General features: G+C 46.8%; 1 protein-coding gene across 2 annotated transcripts in view; it reads right to left on the reverse strand.

Moving 5' to 3' along the window:
• Window positions 1-1,983: 1,983 nt before the first annotated feature.
• The window catches only part of ADCY2 (adenylate cyclase 2), a 415,414-nt gene continuing 396,731 nt past the window's right edge, over window positions 1,984-20,666 (reverse strand). For both annotated transcript variants that reach the window (XM_036896715.2, XM_036896714.2), the window contains exons 23-25: window positions 11,152-11,266; window positions 7,041-7,165; window positions 1,984-2,460 (exon numbers count right to left, since the gene is read on the reverse strand). In XM_036896715.2, coding sequence (XP_036752610.2) covers window positions 2,308-2,460; window positions 7,041-7,165; window positions 11,152-11,266 — 393 coding nt within the window. In that variant the 3' untranslated portion in view covers window positions 1,984-2,307. The remainder of the gene's footprint in view (window positions 2,461-7,040; window positions 7,166-11,151; window positions 11,267-20,666) is intronic.

The raw sequence follows: 20,666 nt of genomic DNA on the forward strand, positions 1-20,666 counted from the left end.
GCTGATGCTGCTGGTTGGGGACCACACTTTGAGAGACCATGTATGCACACACCTTTGCCAGGTGAACTCTGATAATGACTTTGATTGTTTTAAAAAGTCAGTTGCTTGGGAAGACTGATGAAACAGCTTGGGGAAAAAAATAATTCTCCTTCTGAGTTCTTTCCACCAAATTGAGCACATCTCAGGGAAGGAGGAGAGCCCCATGTTTAGGAGTGCTTGGCCAATCAACCAGCTGTGGGCATCCACTAAGGAGAGGTGACATAAAGTGCCGTGTGATGGGTGTGCCGGAGGCTTTAAGGGAGGAAGCGCTCACAGGTGCCATGGCCCATCACTGTTGTGACAGCTGCGCAAGGCTGGCTGGGAGTCACTGAAACCCTAGTCCAGATTTCAGGTAGAGTGAAATGTCCTTACATTTTTCTTCTTTCAGTCGCCTTTTTGGAGAATCAGGTATATCAAGGAAAATGCTAAGCTGCAATTAACAGATAAAAAATTCCTGACTGAGGCAAACAATTGAACACATTATGCTGTATTCCACTTCAATGATGAAAGCCAGTTATTAGTTTTGATAAGTGCTTTTAACTTAGTATGAGTCAAGGACCTGGCAGGGCAGCCACGTTGGCACTGCGAATATGCTGGCGGGGTTAAGCCCTGGGTACCATTCAGGTTCTCTTATAGTCGCTAGCTTTTCAGTGGATCACAGACCTGATCCTATGAGCTAACAATTAGGAGAATACTCCTAAGAAAAACTGAGAGATGTGTTCAAATTCACACAGGAGTAAAAATTCAGAGTCAAGAATCAAACTGAGGGCTCATGCTTCAAGTCCAAGTTCCTGGGAAAAAGCTGTTTCCTACTAGACCACTGGGGTCCTCTACCTCTTATAGATGCCTGACCTGACTTATGAAAATAAACCAAGTTTGCCCAACCACACTGGCACTGGGAGCTTTGTTTTAAACATTAGATTATGAACAATTGCTCTATTTTTATTTACCCTTTGGCACAGTATGGTTTCTTTACATGAAGATAAATCCCAAAACTGTAGAGTTGGATTTACAAAAACAAAATTTCCAAGGTCTTCATCTTCAGAAAGGCATAGACATCTGCTCTGTGCCTTCTTAAACTTCCTCAGACATAAGAGGCAGCTTATGGGGCTTGGCACTGTCTCCTGGTTTTTTCAAATTACTGTGACTGCTGATTTACATCATTCCAAATTATGTTCTTGCAGCCTGTGTGAAAGTTCTTCCAAAGTACTAAGGTAGATGGAGTATTCAGACAGAGTGCTGTTGCCAGCAGAGAATCGTTTTACTGTTAAAATATTTCTCCCTGAGAATGTGCTCTAGCAATGCCAAAATGAAACCTGGACCACGTGACACACTGAGCATGCTTTCTTTCTGGCCCAAAAAACTGCATAATCAAGTACACACATCACTGTAAAAAATATGCACCATCAACCAGAAGTTGCATAATCAATGATCCCAAACTTTGTCCTGATCTGAATATACTTAAGAACATCTCCATCTTAGCTTTGGGAGAGCCCTTTCTGAAACAACTGTCCAACAGGAGAATGAACAGTAAACAAACCTCAGTTCTGGGGCAAACCGCAGGGGAAAGGAGGAGTGGGGAGAAAAGATATAAACTGCAAACTAAAGTACATAAAACTTTTAATGAATTAACCTTACAAAAGACAATGGCATCAAACATCAGACGCGTTTGGTACAAAACTGTTCCTACGTCATGAGAACTAATGGTGGTGATGGAGGGCAACGTACTGCTAGCATGAGACACACAGAGCAAGGTGACAGCACCACGGATCCCAGCTGGGGCCGTGCTTGGTCACTGGCCATGAGGCAGGTGGTGAACACAGTCACATTCCATGTGGGGTGACAGAATCAACATATTCACAAATACTGTGTGTTTTAGTATCAGACTAGCGGATGCGGCTGGCGAGCTACCATATTTTCCAGAGAATAACATGCACCAGAATATAATATACACCCCCTAGTTTTATTGCCATGAGAATGTTTGTTTGTTTCACCTCTATCATTTCTGTTAGTTCTCTGAATTCCTTTCTCCTAGAACACACACGCCTTTTCCTTCTGCTCAGGAGTAAGCACAGTGCGAGTGGCAGAGCGATCTTGGCACACATCAGACACCAAATGGTATGCCACCAGGTCGCAGGAATGAGTCTGCAAGGCTCCATAGGACAGAACAGAGCATGTACATCAAAAACGAAGGACACAAGTTGCAGTCAGAAAGTGCATTGTACCTTCCTGAAAATACAGTCTTCTTGCCAAAACGAAGGCGATTCTTCAGGACGCCAAATTGCTCTGGGAAAGGGACCGTGACATTTCTGTGTTTACAAAGTAGGTCTTCAGCTCCCCCTTGCCCTTCACATTGATGACACCTCGGCACGTGCATGTGTACCCCAGTGCCTGTAGGATGAGGCTCGTCTCCTCAGTGACCTAGAAGCACATTGACAAATGAAGAAGTGGTTAGTGCCTCTGTCATCAGATGCCTTTGAAGTCACTGGACTATGAGGATAAAGAACCAAAAATGCTCATGTTCTTCAGCCCATTCATTGCACTCTTGAGAAAATAATCCACAAGAAGAGAAGCTCCTGAGGCCAGTGTTTAATTTAGTGCCATGAGAGTGAAAAACTGGAAATGACCTAAAAGTCAAGGGATCTCCAGGGTGAAGTATACTCAATGCTGTCATGACTGATATTGTAGATGAGATGAATAACTTTTTTTTACCCCAAAAAAGAATTAAGCTTGGATCCATGCTGATTTCAACCATGTGAAGATTATGCATTCACATATATGAGGCCTGGAAAACAGAAAGTAAATCAAAATATGTTGGGGTGCTGGGATTTGGGATGAGTGTTTACAGACTGTCATGAATATCATTTCATGAAATCATAAATATTAATAACAGATTTTAATATGAATGGAGGAAGACACCTTGAGAGGCAGGCAACACCTGCACGTGGGTGTGCGTTTTGGGTTGAGTGCACATGGGTAAGGTGTCCTAAGGCTAGGGCACACTAGGAGTTCACAGTATCCTTGGTCTGCAGGTCTTGAAGGCTTTCTCCTACCACTGACTCCATGTAGAATGCTGAAATGCACAGGCAAGCCCCTCCGGCAGCCTGCCCTTTGGGCGGGACTCGTGGTGACTTCCTGCCATCGCACCAGGCAGCAAGCACCCCAGTGGCAGAGTCACCATCAGGTCCCACTGGCACACAGGCAGTGAAGCTTCCTGAGGAGTTCGGCTTCTCTCTCAGGGCAGGTGGGTGGGATTAAGCCTTGTACCAGCTCACCCTGAGCGTGGTGGGCTCTCCCTGGAAGACTAAGTCTGGGGACTCTGCAGCCACACCAGAACCTCCTGCAAACACATTTTCTTACGCAGAGAATGGGTGAGGTGCATAGACTTGGCTAAGAATGAGGCCTCAGATGTGGAGGGGAGGGGGGGTGCCCCTGTCAAGAACATGGCCCCCCAGCCAGGGAGGAATTATTAGTCATTAATGTTCTGCTCCCCAGGAGGAGTCTAGGTCTTGAGCTGACAGGACGAAGCTGTTTTCCAAAACCCCTGGTAGGACTGCTTTGGAACCAGGTATAAAAGCAGAGGAGGAGGAGAGATTTCCTCCCATTAAGTCAGAGGAAGTGGACAGGCATCTAGAGTCCCTGGCCAGCTGGGGCACGGGGTGGGGGGGACGCACAGGTGCTGGGCAGGTTTGTGGACAGCACAGCGACGCCACAGCACAGATCCGCTTTGGGTGTGGGCACTGGGGGGCAGGGACAGCAGCCAGGAGCCAGCCTTCTGGAGCTCGAGCCGAGAGAGGCCTGGAGGGCAGACACTGCCATGGGGCAGAATCACATTGTGCCACAGAGAGGCTGTACTTACAAGAACCCAGGGGTGCATCCAGGGGCTCCCTGAGGTGAGGGTGAAGTGTGCGCTGTAATGATCTTGGGGCTGCTGAAAAGGGTTAGATAAATCCCTCCATCTTCCTGAAGTGTGACCCAGTGGCCAGCCACTGGCATGGTGGCCAATGTGTGGGTCCTTGGGACCTGTGTAAGCTGAACAGGAAAGAAAATGGGCAAGCAGCTGCCAGGTGTCCTCCCCCAGCTGGCCCATGTCCCAGATGGTGGGGTCAGGTCTAGTTTGGGGGTGATGCCAGGAACATAGGAAGGACTTTGAATCCTGGGTAAGAACTGAAGGACCTTTCACAGTCAAGAAACTGAGATTACAAATGTGTTCTCACAGTCACAGTTCTTAGGGATAATCAGAATTAGAGAATTCCATGGCCCCTGGGCTTCTGACTGTCCTCAAAGAGAGCAAATCCATCACTTGGAGCCTGGGACATCCATCGGGCATTAGTGTGGAGCATCACCATTGGCATTGTGGGGCTGTCTGCTGGAACCTGGGATGCCAACCACACAGTCCTCAGGAAGCAGGGAGGAGGGGGTGTCTCCCTGGTGAGCGCCAGCTAGTCTCACTCCCTGCCACCAGGCTGGCTGGGGACTGGGCTTTCTATCTGCTCTTTGGGCTTCCGGGCAGGGAAGCACTGCGAGGGCGTACTGCTCTTCCATCAGAGAGCCTGTTCCTGAGGCCCAGGAGAAGCTGCTAACAGCCTCAGCATCATTCTTTTACTATTCCTGGCATCTCACAAGTTTTTGCACATAAATGGAAATGGGAGGCTATTTGAGCTACAGAGAGCTACCCCCTCAGGAGAGGGAAGCTTTCTCAGATGCAGACCTCCTGGCTGCCTAGCTGAGTGCACACACACAGGTCTGCAGACTCACTTCACTCTTGATAGGCAAACACCTGTCTTCTTTTTCCCCTGGTGCTCAGGGGAAAACAGACATTGTCCAGGTGGCTGCTGTGCTCTAAATCACTTGGACCTTTATGATGCCTGGTATCCTTTTAGAGACATACATGAGTTCAAACTCATTTTAAACCCTGATCCATAGGGGATTTACAATCTCCAGAAGGGAGCCTCTTCCTGACTGGTCTCTCTTAAATTGCTTTTGATACTTATCCCAAGCACTTGGAAACCGCTTAGACAGTATGAAACTACCATCCGTCTTCTGCTGTGGATTCACAGACCCGGGGAAGTGCCTGGTGGTTACCATGGGGGAGGGGTAGGCATTGGGGGTAGAATCGGTGAAGGGGATAAGGAAGCACAAAATCTCAACTGTAATATAAATTAGTAAAGGGGATGAAAGTAGAGCATAGGGAATATAGTCGATAGTTCTGTAACATCTGTGTTGACAGCAGCTACGCTAGTTGGGGTGAGCACTTAATAATATAGGTAGCTACTGAATCACTGTGTTGTATACTTGAAACCAATATAATACTATAAATCAACTACACCTAAAAACAAAAACAAAAAACAACAAAAACCTCCCATCCATCTACTGAATGTTCCAGGTGTGTGGTAGGGGCCCAGGTTGGCCTACCCCTGGGAAAGTGTGCCTCTCCCCATGCCAAACAGGAGACCCCCATGTCATCCAGATTTGCCAGAGCATCCCTGGGCATTGGGAGCTACCAGGGACATGTGTGCAGAAGGCCCTAGAAGACATGGTGCTGAGGCATGGTTAGACAAACCTGCCAAATGGCAGACCACTCCTCTCAAGGATGGCAACTGGGCTGTCCCCACAGACGGAGGCACCTCACCAGCCCCACTGCAGAGCAGGCCCCCTTTCCACAGAGAGCTTGCCTAGGTCGGAGCTCTCAGCAGAACCGGCTGACTTGACTCCTCTTGGCAATGGCCCATTTGGCTGGGAAGGCCGGGAATGGCCCCCTCCTGCCATCGCTTTCATTTTCGTGTCTGCCTTCTCTTTGTTGCATGGCTGCTGCATTTCAGAACTGTTGCCTAGTCATCTAACTGGAAGAAGGCAAATACTTAAGTAACATTTGTCCCATTCTATATACAATTAAAGACACGATGCAGAAAGGCCCCAGAACCAGAATCCTCTTGAAGGAATGAGGTGGAGAGGCCTGAAAGGCAAGCAAGTAGGCAGAGGTTCAATGAGAAGCTCTTTCTGGATGATACAGGTGCTGGTGTCCTCTGCAGACGTTAATAAAGGACTCTAAGCCTCCGTCATAATTTCAGGAGGCAAGGTTATTTGAGGATCTTGGCCAAGCTGAGGCACACTAAGTATAGGGACTCACCAGATTCTACAGAAAGGACAACAACAACAAAAAAAGATAAAGCTTAATATTTGTGTCGGGTGACTTTCATACAAATTTACCATTTGGCAGGAGTTTTTCTCCCAGAATACAACATAGTTGAAATAGTGGGTGAAACGTCGAATCATCACTAGTGGAGGGTGAAGCAGGCGGAGAGCTCAGCACAGATATACCGTGCACACGTCCCTCCCATCTGGAGGTGTCAGCCTCTTCCCAGGCGTCTGGCCCTGGGCCCACATTCATCACTGCTTTACTCGTCAGACCTTAGCTTTCTCTCCCTTGGGTGGATTCCAGAACTTTTCAGCCATTCCTAGATACCCGAATCCCATGGCGGCCCCGTTTAGTTCTGCCACCTCATGTCCTCCTTGCTTCCATCCTGACCTCTCCTGCCAGCAACTTCAGTCTTCCTCCCAGTGCAGGCTCTGGAGACAGGAAGCCTGGGGGGTCATGCCTGGTTTGCTTATAGGTTCCTTTCCCTTGTAAAGTCCTTTCCAAGGTGCAGGGCCAGGAGCAGTAACAGGGGACAGGTGCCCCGAGCCCACACTCCGGCCGACAGACTGCCATGTTGCTCATTGTGATCACTTGCTTTCACAGTGCGATAACCTTTATAGTATTACATTTTTTATTGTTTGTTAACAGTTGACGCAGAAATGAATTAATATTTCCCTGATAAAAAAATTTCAGTAAGTTAATTTCAAGGTTATTTTCAAGTTTCTTTCAAGGTTTTTCTCAATTTAAGTAAATTTCAAGTTTTCTTTCTTTGGTTTCGATATATTACTATCACTATTATTTTACTTCTCTGTGGTTCCCAAGAGTACACACCGACTGATGGTGACAGAGCCAATTGAGCTACCTGTATTTTGTCCAGGACTCCGGTGCTGTCCATCCTGCTGGCCACGTTCACGGTGTTGCCCCAGATATCATACTGCGGCTTCTGGGCTCCGATCACACCAGCTATCACAGGTCCGTGGTTAATACCTGGGACGCATCAGAATCGGGTTATAGCAAGATTTGACTTACAGCAACTGTCTTGAGAGGAAAAGTTTGATGAGAATATTTTTGAATCATTATTAAACATTACCCCAAGAAACAGAATTCCTCCATCATCTCAAAAATGTGAAAATGTTTGTTTTCCCCTTCTAGACCTTGATTCATGCTCACTTGTCCATTTGTCATTATTCCATAAGAACATAAAATTACTTATACTTTAAAAAACTGAACATTCTAACTGTTGTTCTATGTGGCTATATAATCTCAGACTTAAATAATCGCTACATTTTCCAATAGCTTTGTAGTTAAATGTTACCTTTGAAACACACATATTTTTATTGTAAATGGTCACGCTGAGTAGTGTATGTATTTATTGGCTGTACTGCCACTGTTGGACTTGGGGTTCACACCCACATTTTGCTGAAACCACCTGCCCACACATTGCTACTGCATTTCTACTTGCCAGGCACCATTCTGTGTCTTAAATATAAAAACTCTTCTAATTCTCTAGCAGACCTGGGGGGGTGTCTGTGGTCATCACTTCTGTCATTTCAGGGAGGAGGCAGAGACATAGCACCACACCCCTCATCTATGGCTCCCAGGCAGTAGACGGCAGAGGGCAGAAGGGCTACAAAGCCAGGCAGCTGGCTTCATGACCCCTGCCTGTGAGGACTCTGCTTTCCTCTCTTTGTCACCAGCTTCTTGTGTACATGCTTCTTCCCACCTTCTGGACTCTTGTGTTTGATAACTTCCCATTGGCGTCTTAAATTCTGGAGGAACATGTGTAGGCTCTTGATTCCCACTGCTGAACCTATTTCCACAGGGTTCTCCAACTTGCCTGCAGCCAGTGAGGGGGTCCACCGTGTCACCGTACAAAAACAAACCTTAACTGCATAATATAGAGATTTTAAAGGAATTCAAATTCTATGACTGGCATTTAAAAATACACAATTGGAAAGACATAAGGAGGCACAACTGAGGACTGAGGGAGGTCCCCTCCTGTTTGGAGGGGACCCCAGGGCAGAGGGAGCCCCTGGTGAGCAGGAGTGATGCACCAATGGTCTCCAGGGAGGCTCTGGGAGGCTTGGAGGTTTGGGTGCTTGGCTCACTTGAAGCTGGGCTTTACGGCTCTGCATCCATTGGAGTGTAGGAAATCCAGGGGCATAGGTCCCCTGCCTAACTGTGATTCCCCATGGAAATTCAACTAAATCACCGCTGCCGAGATTCAGCTGTCGGTGCTCTTCAGTCCAGCCAGCCAAGTTCTCACCAAGGCAGAACAGACTTCCTGGGTTCCCAGCTACGTGGGCATTATACGCGTGTTAATTCCCCAATCATCAGGTACACTGGGCCACCATGGACAATGATGGTAACAGCTGCTCTGATGACCCCTTCTTAGTAATTGCAATTATAAAACCCTGGTTATTGTATGTACACACCTGAGCTCAGGGTGGCTTTGACACTGCGTGAGATGTGGAGGTGACGTTTGCCATCAGGAGCTACAGCTTCAAGAGCCTGATCAGCTTTTCTAGTCAAGGAGAGGCCTGGACTCTTGCCCATCCTCACTGTCCCAGGTAGGACGAGTCTTTGTCGCAAGAACTCACTTTAAACACAGACCCACAGTTATGATGGGAGTGTTGTGGAGGAGGTCCATAGCAATAGAAATAGAGGTACTGAAATTGGTTGATTGTTACCCCTACATTTTCTCCTGGATCTATGGCCCCAGCCTTACGGCAGAAGTCAAACTATACTGACTAAAGGGAGCATTTCTGAGAGATTTCCTTTCCTACTGCTGAACCGCTTAGTGTACGGCCTGTTACAGAGCCAAAGCAGGAAATGCAGTGAAAACACTGTTCCACAGAATCTTCCAAGGTATGCAAAGGGTGAGAAAGAAACTCTCCTTTGCTTTATGGGGCATTTGGTAAAGCACACACCTCTGCTTCAGACACCCCAAATGACTTATCCCAGCCGCTGGCTGCTGCCCAATGATCTGACCCCTCTGCCATCAGCTTTTCCCCTGGCTGCTCTGATCTTGCTTGGTTAGTGGCCTGGGGGCAGTGGGGAGAGAGAGCCTGGGCCAAGTATTGCTGGCAACGGGAGGATCCCTACTCAGAGCTGGAGTGTGATTGAGTTTTGGTTTCCGTTAATCAACTGCTTCTACATTTGACATGCAGTAAAGGATGATAGGAGCGACTTAGGCTGTTATTATTTGTATCATCTTTTTCATTTTATTTATTTATTTATTTTTGGAATTCTTACTCTCCTGAGTTCCTACTGTGAGCTGCCACTGGATGGTGCCATATACTCAGGTTAGGGAGGGAAGCCACTCCTGGGAGGGCCCGGGGTTTGAGGAAAGGCAGCCTCAGAGACCAGGGGAAACACTGAGCTTAGGCTTCCTTAGAAACCTAAAAGAGCTGGCATGTGGAGTGAGTGTACAGGTATTATTAGTGAAAAAATCGTCGGTGTAAAGAAAGCACTCAGTGAATACCTACTGAAGAAGGTCCATTCAATTGCTCCCAGTAGTTTGGAAAATACTGTTACTGTTCAAATCAAGAAAACCATGTTTTTGATGTTACACATGTGACTAGCAAATAACTGTCCCCATTCCCCCTTGCAGTGAGGGGCAATATTATTTGGCCCCTGTATGTTTGACAATAGAGGGGTCATTCTGCCATACAATTAATTTATTTTTTAAAAGGAGCGTAGTATGAAAGTTTGAGGAGCTCATTTTCCAAGTTGACAGAACAGTAAGGAAACTCTGGGGTCAAAGGGACCCTGCCACGTATGACATGTAAGCAGGCTGATGGGGTGCCTCCTGCCTGCCAAGTCCTCTCGTCTTATATACTGGAGCCTGGGTAAGGATCCACAGTGCACAGAGGTGAGAAGGCACAGAGAAAAAAGTGTCTAGATCCTGATGATTAATAATACTGTAAAATAATTCCTTTTGCTCAAGAGATGTAAAATATTTCTGGGTTTTAAAATTCAGAACATATGCAAAGCAAAGGAAGAAAATCAGGTTTAATATTGAGATTTTTTTAAAACGTTGAAATCTGTATGCAAGAGAAATGGAAAGCCATTCAGATGGAATTTGTTAGAAGAACCACTCTTAGAAGAAGCAAAATGTGTTGCCAACAGAAGCATAAACCGGTCAAAGGAGCTCTTACAACAAATCATGAATGGCTGCAAGTTGCTGTGGGAGCATCGCCAGGCAGCTGTATGCTAACCTGAGGAAGTAAAACACATTTTTTTACTAGTAAATAATTGTCCCCATTGCCCCTTGCAGTGTAAAAGCATTTGTAAAAGGCAAATAAAAATGAAAAATGCTCAAGAATTAACTTAAAGTAAGGGAATAATTTACTAGAATTTTTTTTTTTTATCTTAAAGAAACCTGGCTTTTTCTCTTGGACTTGAACGTTCAATCTGAATAGCTATAGCTATTTCAGAACCTACTAAACATGTATGGTGTTCTTGGAGGTTGTGATCCCAGAAGTGTATGCTCATTTCAACCAGTCTCAGATGCACTTTTCAAAGTTACGTTTTATATCTCTGGAGCCTGGATGCATCTTAGCACCCAAGTGGGCCCTGGTTTCATGGGAAGCAGTCCCTGTAATAACGGAGGGGCTCATGAGCTCCTTAGGGAGGCTCAAGGCTGTGCATGGGTGATTTGTGGAAGGACACAGAAATCCAGCTCACAGTCTCCTTGCTAAACCAAGTGCTTACAGCTGGGGTTCCATCAGAGAGGGTCTTTTTTTCCTAATTTGTACAGGAGTGCTTGTTTAGCTCCTAATTTCCCTGAGCCTGTCTGCCTGCCATTCAGTCCTGCAGCCCTAAAGACATGTTGCCATTGTTCTACCCCAGCACTGCAATGATCATCAACATTCTCTGTGAATCTGTTCCTCACTCCATGCCTTTTCCATAAGTGAACTCGGATTTTAGCATGACACATCCCAAGTGAACCAGGTCTCAGCACAACCTACCTACTCGCAGCTTGAAGTCGTTGAAAGAGTGCTTGTTGATGGCGTCCAGTTTGGCCACCAGGGCAAATGCGAACTCCACCATGGTGCCTATGTGCATGTACTGCCTCTCAGGCTCCTGAATAAAGGCAAACACACACAGGTGGGGTCAGTGCTTTGCAAGCTGGAAATAGTCCCTCAAACACAAACCTGGGCTGCCATCAGAAAGGAACACTTACACATTGTGACATTACAACTGCAGATGTCTGGTGAGACGGCTTCTACAGACCAAGGAGAGAAGCTGCACAAAGAACCCACCCTGCTGTCACGTTGACCTTGGACTTCCAGCCTCCAAAACTTTCTGCTGTTTGAGTCGCCCAGCCTGTGTTACTCAGTTATGACAGCCCTAGCCAGCTCATACAGGGATAATGAATGTGTACCTTCACTCAGCCCCAGGCAACTGATCATCCCTTGAAAGACAAGAGTCATCATACATACAGAACGTCCATCTCAGCCCTGAAGTCAGTGTGGCCTTCTCGTTGTCTCCCCAACTTGTTCGTGAACTCCACAAGGGCAGAGCCTATGTTCCATTAGCCTGTGTCTGCACAGCAGGACAGGAGAAGCACTTGGAGATGTCTGGCAGCCAACAGAAGTATGGTGTTTTGGTGTTCATGAGGTAGGCTCACGTCACTTATTCATTAACGTGTTTGAAAACCAGCCTAAGTCAGGTGGCTGCTGGGTGCCCCACTGGGCCCTTGACCCAGGGGCCCACATACAGGCCCTCGGAACCATGATGATGGGTCTCAGGTGGACTGTTGGGAAGCCAAGGGGACACGTCCAGGAGGAACAGAGAGTCATCAAGCTTTGGTGGCAAGTCAGGGCTGACTGATGCTCATCTGGGGGCACATCCCAGGAGGGATCATTCATGTGTCCACTGAAGGGGCGAGGGCTCCAGGGAGAGAGGGAAACAAGGTGAGAGGGGTGGCTTGGGGAGCACCCTCAGATGGCACAGGGAGGATGGAGGGGCATTAGTGAGGCCACTGGAAATGCTCCAGAGAGCGGGCTGGAGGAGCAGAACCTGGGCCGTCGGGTCTCGCGCTGGGACGTCGGGGCGGTGTTCAAGCCCACCAAGTGCCAAGAGCCCAGCAGAGATGGAGAAAGCTCCAGGGAATGTTCTAAGTGCAGGCACCTGGTGCCCATGCGGAGCTTCCCTGCAGAGGGCAGAGATGGAGACCAACTCTGAGGCTTCCATAGGGATGAGGGAGCAGAAAAGAGGTAGGAGGCTACCCTGCCTCCTCACAGGGATGGGGATGACAGGGAGATGCAGGAAACCATGGAAACAGCTGAGGAAGGGGCAACGGCAAGACAGCTGCCCACTGATCGTCACAGTATCTCACTCATGCCAGTGTGGGGAGATGCCATGGGGCAAGACCTCTCTCTCCAGGCACTGCGGACACCTGGGCTGGGGCCAACCTGTTTGTGTATGTCCTTCAGCCTCAGCCCTGGTCTCCACCCCCCAGATGCCAGGAACAGCCCCCCTTCCAGCCGTGACAACCATAGATGCCCCCAGACCTTGCTCCAGGTCCCCTGGGGGGGCAGCCAAGCCCAGGCACTACAGGATATTAATATGAATGGAGAGAGAGGGTTTCTGGCTTAGAGGGAAACAGTTCTTCCCCCTTCAGGTGAATGATACTATTCTAGAAAAAAGATGAATGAAATACCACTGTGGCTATAAATCCTCCACGTAAACCTTTGGGAGAAAATCCAAGCAATTTGAGAAGCTGGAACTAGGAAGCCAACTACCAGCTAACTTTGGGGAAATAGCAGAGTCATTTCTTGAGAACAGCTACACGCTTCTGTCAGAGCTTGCTAATATTTCTTATCTTGTGACTTATGGGGAAAACATGATTTGGAGGTTTACGCAGTCAGTCGGGAAACATCTTGCTCCTTAACAAGAGGCACAAGCCATTAAATCAACAGGCAGGATCCTGTGCAGCAGAAATTACAGCGATCCTAGGGAGGAGAGATTTGCCACAGGAGAAATGGTTGGCTTTTTGCTGAACCAAGCTCAGCAAAAGAGCTCTCCTCCCTGATAAATTACCGCCCGGTCTGTTTCACGCAGTGGGCTTAAGCTGGAGCTTTTCCACGACCTCGGTGATAAATGAAGAGATTGAGTTCTTGGCTTAAATCCAACATCAATAACTCATCTGGACTTAGTAAACCCTAGAAAAAATGATGCTCAGTGTCTAGAAGAGCTCAGTTCATTTCAAAAAGTCCTTATAAGTGAGCTTTTCATAAATATTTGATGACAGTATGAAGCTGCGCTTTCTCCCATGATCCAAATAATTTCTGTTACATATCTCCAAATATTTAACTGGCTTCCAGCTACACAGCAAGGTGGTTCATTCAGCTTCCTGGAACATATTTTGGAGGCGGTTTGTTTGGATGGCTCACCAGCAAGGAACACGGCTGAGAGTGAAAGCATGCTTCCTGAGGTTCTCTTACCATCCAAGCAACTGCTAACAACCGAGTAATTTTTTCGGCTAAAGTTAATGTGTGCCTCCTCTCTTTCCCCCTGGCCCTTCGCCCGTCCACCAGATAGTCACTGAGCACCTGCTGTGTTGGTGTTGGCCTGGTCTTGAAGATTTAGAACTGCCCATCTAAGGAGCTGCTCTCCTGCTGGGGCTCCTGACCAGGCCCTGCAGGTCTCCAAAGGGAGCACCAGCTCTTTCCCAGGGGGGCTGATATCACAGAGGGCTGGCCCTCACTGGGTGGCTCAGAGCACCCAAGTTTCAGGGACTGTTGGAAAACATGACGGGACCTCACAACTTCCCAGTGTTTACTGAAACACAGAAGCACAAGATAATATTTATGGAAATCTGCCTGATTGCTGGGCTATCCATGAACACTGCTAGATTCATTAAACTTGGATTAAATTGGACCCCATGGACCTCACTCTGCCAGAGAATTTATCTGAAAAAAAAATACACCTTAAGGGAAGTTCTAGCAAACATCCTGGTCCCAACATTTCATACCATTTTCCATGAATAAGTTGGTGGGCACACTGCTCAGTACAGACCCGTCGTCATGGTTCCGAGGGCCTGTGTGTGGGCCCCTGGGTCAAGGGCCCAGTGGGGCACCCAGCAGCCACCTGACTTGGGCTGGTTTTCAAATACGTTAATGAATAAGTGACGTGAGCCTACCTCATGAACACCGAAACACCATACTTCTGTTGGCTGCCAGACATTTCAGAACAATTAATAGCAACAGTGTATCTATTTCACCCTCACTATGACTCCCCATGAAGTCTGCCTTCATCCCCATTAGGCAGATGGGGCATGGAAACCCAGATGGTTGTTGACTTGTGTAAGTGGTGCAACCCAATTTTGCAGCTGGGCATTGTGACTCCAGGGTCCTCAGTCTTAACTGCTTCGCCACTTCCCTCCTGTGTGCCGCTAGGACGTGGTCGGCACTTTTGCTATCTGCATTTTATATATCCTCTTCCTTTTTGTTTGCATTTTATCTTTCAGGTTCCGTCTACTTCAGTTTGTTCATTAAAAAATATTTGTGCACTGAGTTCATTTTTGTGAGCTCGAGGATGATATTTAAATAAATATCCACAAACATGTAGACAAAGAGTAAGGAGTTTCCTTTGATTATTCCTGCTGATAAAATGGTGGCAGGGGTGTTGGGTGATGAGCCAAGAGATAGCCGGCTAATGGAGATGTGCATGCAAGGATGGTTCATAGGCGGCTCTGGAGCTCTGGCCGAGCCTGAGTGTCTGACATTTTAGGGTCTTTGGGATTCCAAAGTGACAGTTTTCAGTTTCCTGTCATTAGCATGGAAGTAGGAAGGCATTTCTCTCTAGGTACAACATATCATAGTAGCTTTTGATTGTATTAAAACACCCAGCTCTGGGATATTTTCATTTCAGCAAAGACCCACAATAAAATGTATTTATTTTTCTACCTTTTCCTGTAAAGGGAATTGTGGTTCTTAGATTCAAATATGTCTTAGCAACCATGACATCAGCGGCAGGAGGTCCAAGTCACTCTTCACTCCCTCCCCAGTCAACCTGGCAGAGTCCCCCTGCTGCAGACAGCATGTATGTGTCCCCCAAATGCACCTAATGGGATGGCGTGATGAGGTGGGGCCTTCAGGAGGTGGTTAGGTCACACAGATGGAGCCCTTGTGAATGGGATCAGGGTCCAGTTTGTCTGTTGTCCTGCAGCAGTTTGTCAGGGCAGCCAGGCCACCTGAGGCCCCCTGACATTCCCAGATACCTACTGTGCTCACCCAGTATCACAGCTGCTGTTTGCACACACACCTTTCCCAGACTGTAAACTCTGGGGGCAGTTAAAGAGGAATGGTCATTAGCAAGCTACTGGCACTTGCCACAGTGGGAAAGGAAATGTCTGCGGGGTGACCTACTAGCTAAAAATCTAGAATGGCCAAGTCAGAGATGGAGCCATTGATTTGAGTCAGTGAATGTGGATGGGAAATGCGTACTGTTCATTCGTCGTGCTGTTGGTAGCTTAGTTTTGCTAATACATGCAGTGAGTGAGTGGAGAAATCTTACAGTCACATGAGTGGGTCACATGGAGCCTGAGATCTGATTCAGAGGGTGGAAGGCAGCAGGACAAAGTTGGAACGCTCTGCTAGCCAGTGGGGACTCCCTGGGGCAAACTCAGCAAGGCCCAGGTGGGGTAGGTAGTTGTGCCTAATAACTACCCTCAGCCTGTACCCCTGGGTCTGCTGTCAAACTGGATATAACAAATAAAACAGTAATTTATTTTTAAATGTTTAAGACAAAAATACTTTAAAAGTAGAACAATTTTTAAAAGAGTAATAATACACATGCTGTATTTGATTTAACAAGCCATAGGGCTCATGCCTTGATAAAGAATAAAGTCTCCTTGCTTTCTCCTGCTTCTCTGCTTCTTTCTTCCCCCATATTTTTCTGGTGTACAAGTTCTTTCTTTTCAAAGTATTGCTGGCAGTAGGCATTGGTCTATTTGAGTTTGTGAATAAAAGTTAGAGCTTTGGCTTATTACAGCAATAATATAATCAAAGCGTAGGTTTGAATGCAAGTTTTCATCCCTGTACTTTGGTTTTGACTTCTTTAAGTTCTTAATAAAATTTGTTTGAAAACATCAAAATCATTTACATAATTGATAAGACCAGAGATATCCCTAATAGTTGATCAGGGCATAAAGGATGGATTTCCTCTATGATAGAGCCTGCAAAACCCCTCAGAGGTTGAGTAGATGCTGCTCCAGAGTGTAGCAGAGGGCGTGAGGCAATAGGGAGTGGTGTGGAGTGTGGTAATCTGGGGAGACCATGCCCAGTCTAAATGCAGCAACTGCTTCTATGCTCCAGCTGATGACTGTTGTCATAAGGAGTGAAGATCTACCAATTTTCAGAAGCTGGAGATAATAAATTTTAGTGATAGGTCCTTTTTCTTATAAGTCAATAAAAACATACCTATAACAACAAGTTTGCTATCATGGGCTTGAAGTCTAAAGGCCATTGCAAAGAACAAGCTAGGGGTCTGAAAGAGAGTGAGGTCCTGATGGTAAAGTTAAGGGCCACTGAGGGGCCAAGCTCCCCATTTCTTCTGCCCACTGTCTTCCATTGCAGAACATCTATGTATCAGGTACATGTTCACAGAAGTATGAGAGTAGTTACAATGCCAGTCCATTCTCAATTTAATATTTCATTTTTTGACAAATGCTTGCTTCTTTTACAAAAGTAATCAGTTGTTACATATAATGCAACCAACCATTTAGTCATGTCTTCAAGCTTAAAATTAGAACTCATTGTTTCTTTAAAAAATACAAACAAAGCCAAGCAAAGGCAGACAGAAAAGACCCACTCTGACTAGGTGTTGACAGGATCTTTGCACTTATTCTCCCAGTGGATAAGTACACTGCTCTGCAAGTAGAAATGTGGAGGTAATTACAAAGAAAAGCTGATTTTCAGAAGGCTTTTGTCCAGATAACTTTGCCTCTTTCTGGATTTAAGAAAAACACCTTCTTGAGATACCCAATATATGTTGCAAATTCAATGTCTTTTGTTGCCAAACTAAATATTTAGCTAAAGAATAAATGTAAGCTTTTTATTTGTAACTAGAGGTAGGTTACAGGCAGGTTACAAAAGGTAAAAGGAACATTCATTTCTCATAAAAATAACTAACATCCACATAAATACTTATGAAGGATGTTATCTCCCCAAACATAACAAACTTCCCTTGCAGAAGACTTTCACTATACTTCAAAGTATTTCTAGAATGATCTTACCAAGATTCTAATTAAATGCTCTAAATAAAAATAGCTCATACTGAGTAAAAACTCCCTGTGTGGACATGACGACATATCATATTTCATTGATGTTCAATAACCCTTATACTTGTCTACTGGAGGGACAACGGTATCAATATGCAAAACGTACAAACAACAATTGTATTATTACTGTTACTAGCATTTTTATTACCTACTCTGCCCAAGGAGTATTTTGCATATTCATGTAGCCTTCCCAACAGCCTTATGAAATGGGTAGGGTCTCCATTCCTTATATGAGGACGGCGAAGTACAGAAAGCTTACCTAGTATAGTAAGTGATGAGCAGTCTCGCTTGAAAGTCACGGTCACGCTTTCCCTCTGCCCTGAAGGTAAAGAGTCTCTTACTAACTATGGTGACTGGTTACAAGCTAGTTAAAGTGCAGCTAAAAAGGCAGGTTTTGTGGTTGGGGCAGATGAGGGCAGAGGGCCGAGGCTCTCTGTCAAGTCCGGCTTGCTAAGGTAGGGCTGGAAGCAGCAGGGAGAGAATGGCACTGTTACAAACCGGAGGGTGCCAACTCAGTGTGCTTGGGACGGGGGCTGGTGGAGGAGCGGGTGGGAAGAGCTGGTGAACCGCAACCGAGCTCTGGACTGACAGAGGTCAGCCCTGAGCCCAGAGTGTCCAGGCTGGAGTCCTGCCCTATGGCCGCTTGCCCTCTCTATGACCCTGGGCAAATGCTCACTGTTGTGCCTCTGTTTCTTCATCTATAAAATGGCCACAGGTGGGGGGGTGCTTCCTAGGCTTATTAAAAATAAAGATTTAGGAAGTACTTAGTAAATGTTAAACAAATGTCAGGGGGAGAAAAGAGAGGGTTTGCACTGGGAGTAAAAGGCTTGTAAAAGAGTAAAAGAAGTCAGAGGCTGTTCTGGGAAGTAGGGTGGCCCACGTTCAATCATTCATTGAACAATCTCCATGCACAAGGCAGCCTGCTGGGTGGGGACTTTGGGGAACACCACCTAAGACAAGATCTGGATGGTGGATCTGAAACACACATTCATAGGAAAGAAGAAAATTACATGCAACACGTGGGAGGAAAGGAAGTAGGATCTAGGTACTGGAGGTCAGGTGGGCAAAGGTGAGCGTGCAGAGCAGGCTTCTATGAAGGTGGAAGCCCTGGCACTGCTGAGGGGTGACACTTGCATGCAGGGTGTCATCAGTGTGCACAACAGTTGCCCTGGGAAACTAGTGGCAATAGAGGCAGAGACACAGAGGCTTGGGGGTGCTTCCAGAAAGCACTTGCAGCAACCACCACAGGTGGGGTGGGGCAGGCGGTGGGTGCACCCTGCTGGCAGGGGCCTGAGGGGTGCTCGGTGTTATCTACACAAAAAGCACAGGGCATGTCTGAGGGCTGGTGAAGAGAGCGGGAGTCGGGGGAGGGGCCAGGCAGAAGACTGGGGCCCTGTTTTGGGAAGAAGGGGACAAGAAGGTGAGGGTCGCTGTGGAAAGCTGGTGGCCCCGGAGAGCTGGAAGTGTGCTGTCCATGCGTGGCCCAATGGTCAGGATGGCGGTGGGGCGACTTGGGTGGGGGCCAGATGCACAGAGGGGGAGCAAGTCTAGGCAAACTCCTAATGGCAAGGAGGGGCCAGGGAAGGAACACGGGCAGCGTCCCACAGAGGGACCACCCGCAGGGCGCAGCCGAGCAGAGGGCCAGGAGGCTGAGGGAGAAGAGGCTTCTGGGGAAGGTGACTGCCATCTGTCAGAGGCAGCAGACAGGCCTCGGGGAGCGAATGCTCAGAGAATGCAATCTGGCATGGATTTTGGAATTTAGAAGTGCTTCCTGACCCTGAGGAGCAGGATTCCTGATGGGCACTGGTGAGGGGGAGGGAGGGTTGGGGGGAATAAAGGCGGTGGCTGAGGACCCCAGGCCCTGCTGTTGGCTGGGAGAGGTAAGACCTGGAGATGGTGGCTGGAGATCCGGAAGAGCCCTGCCTCAGTCTGGAGGAGGCTGAGCTGGACTAGAAGACAGGACCCACTAGGGGACAGGGGATGAGGGGGGACGTGCCCACCCCACATGCTGAATGTGGAGTGGATCTTCAGGCAGTGGGGCCCTAAGGGTTTCCGCCCTGAGGTCCTGCCCAGGGGATCAGTAAGCGGCTGTCAGGGTGTTCAGCTCTGGACCTGCTCTGGTAAGTGTCCTGAATAGACAGACAATGAGGGACTGGCTGGAGAGGCCACTCAGCTTGGGCACAAAACTTCAGGAGGCACCAAAAAGCTCAGCAATCATGAGATATGTTTCTGAATACACTATTTTAAAAATCGAAATTAATGCAGAAAAATCTGAACTAAAATATCAAAATTTTAAATAAAAATTAAGAATGAGAAGTGAATTGTTCCCTTAAAATTCATATCTTGAGGCCCTAAACCTTCCCTACCCATATGTCTCTCTTTGCCGTGTGAGGACATAGAGCGGAGGCCACCCACAAGCCAGAAGGGAACCTCACCAGCAACCGCCTCCCGCAGGACCTTGACCTGAGACCTCCAGCCTCCAGAACTGTGAGGACATAAATATCTGCCATTTAAGCCACCCAACCGGCGGTGTGATGTTTGTTCTGCTGGCCAAGCTGTGACAGATGAGATCCGACAGTGCTATGCTGAGCATCTTGGAGCTCGAGGCAAAAGGAAAAATGTCTGTTCCTATACATATATATGATTTCATGTTATTTTTTTAAAGGTCATTTTTTTCTAGAACATTAAAGGTCTTGAAAAAGTATGAGATTTTTTCTAATAAAGCCAGGAAAATAAAATTATCATTAGTTCTGTTCTGGTCCAAATAAGATTTTTCAAATTAAAACAATGTTGTATATTTTAATACTTCCATTTTATAATTTTCCAATAGTTTTTCAGCACTTTAATCTTCTGGCAATAAAAACCGAACCATGAAAGGTACACAATACTATGTATACAGGGTTGTACATTTCCCCTCTTGTCTCAGGCACCAAGATGGTGTGGGAGGCACTTCTCAGAATCCAAGATAAGGTTTTTCTAAGGTTTTTTTATTACTTGTTTCTTTTACTTTTCCTCATTACTCAAGTAATGCCTACCCATTAACAAAATAATAATCTGCAAGCGAATGCCTGAGAAAAGCAAACAGAATACAAATTACCCCATTCACTTGGAAAATCGCTAGTGTTAATCTTAAATCAGATGTTTCATGTTCTAGTCTCTGCTCATGAATGTTAAGAGGGAAAAGAGGGCCACTGC

Source organism: Manis pentadactyla, chromosome 2, assembly GCF_030020395.1.
Source record: "Manis pentadactyla isolate mManPen7 chromosome 2, mManPen7.hap1, whole genome shotgun sequence".
Classification (NCBI taxonomy): Eukaryota; Metazoa; Chordata; class Mammalia; order Pholidota; family Manidae; genus Manis; species Manis pentadactyla.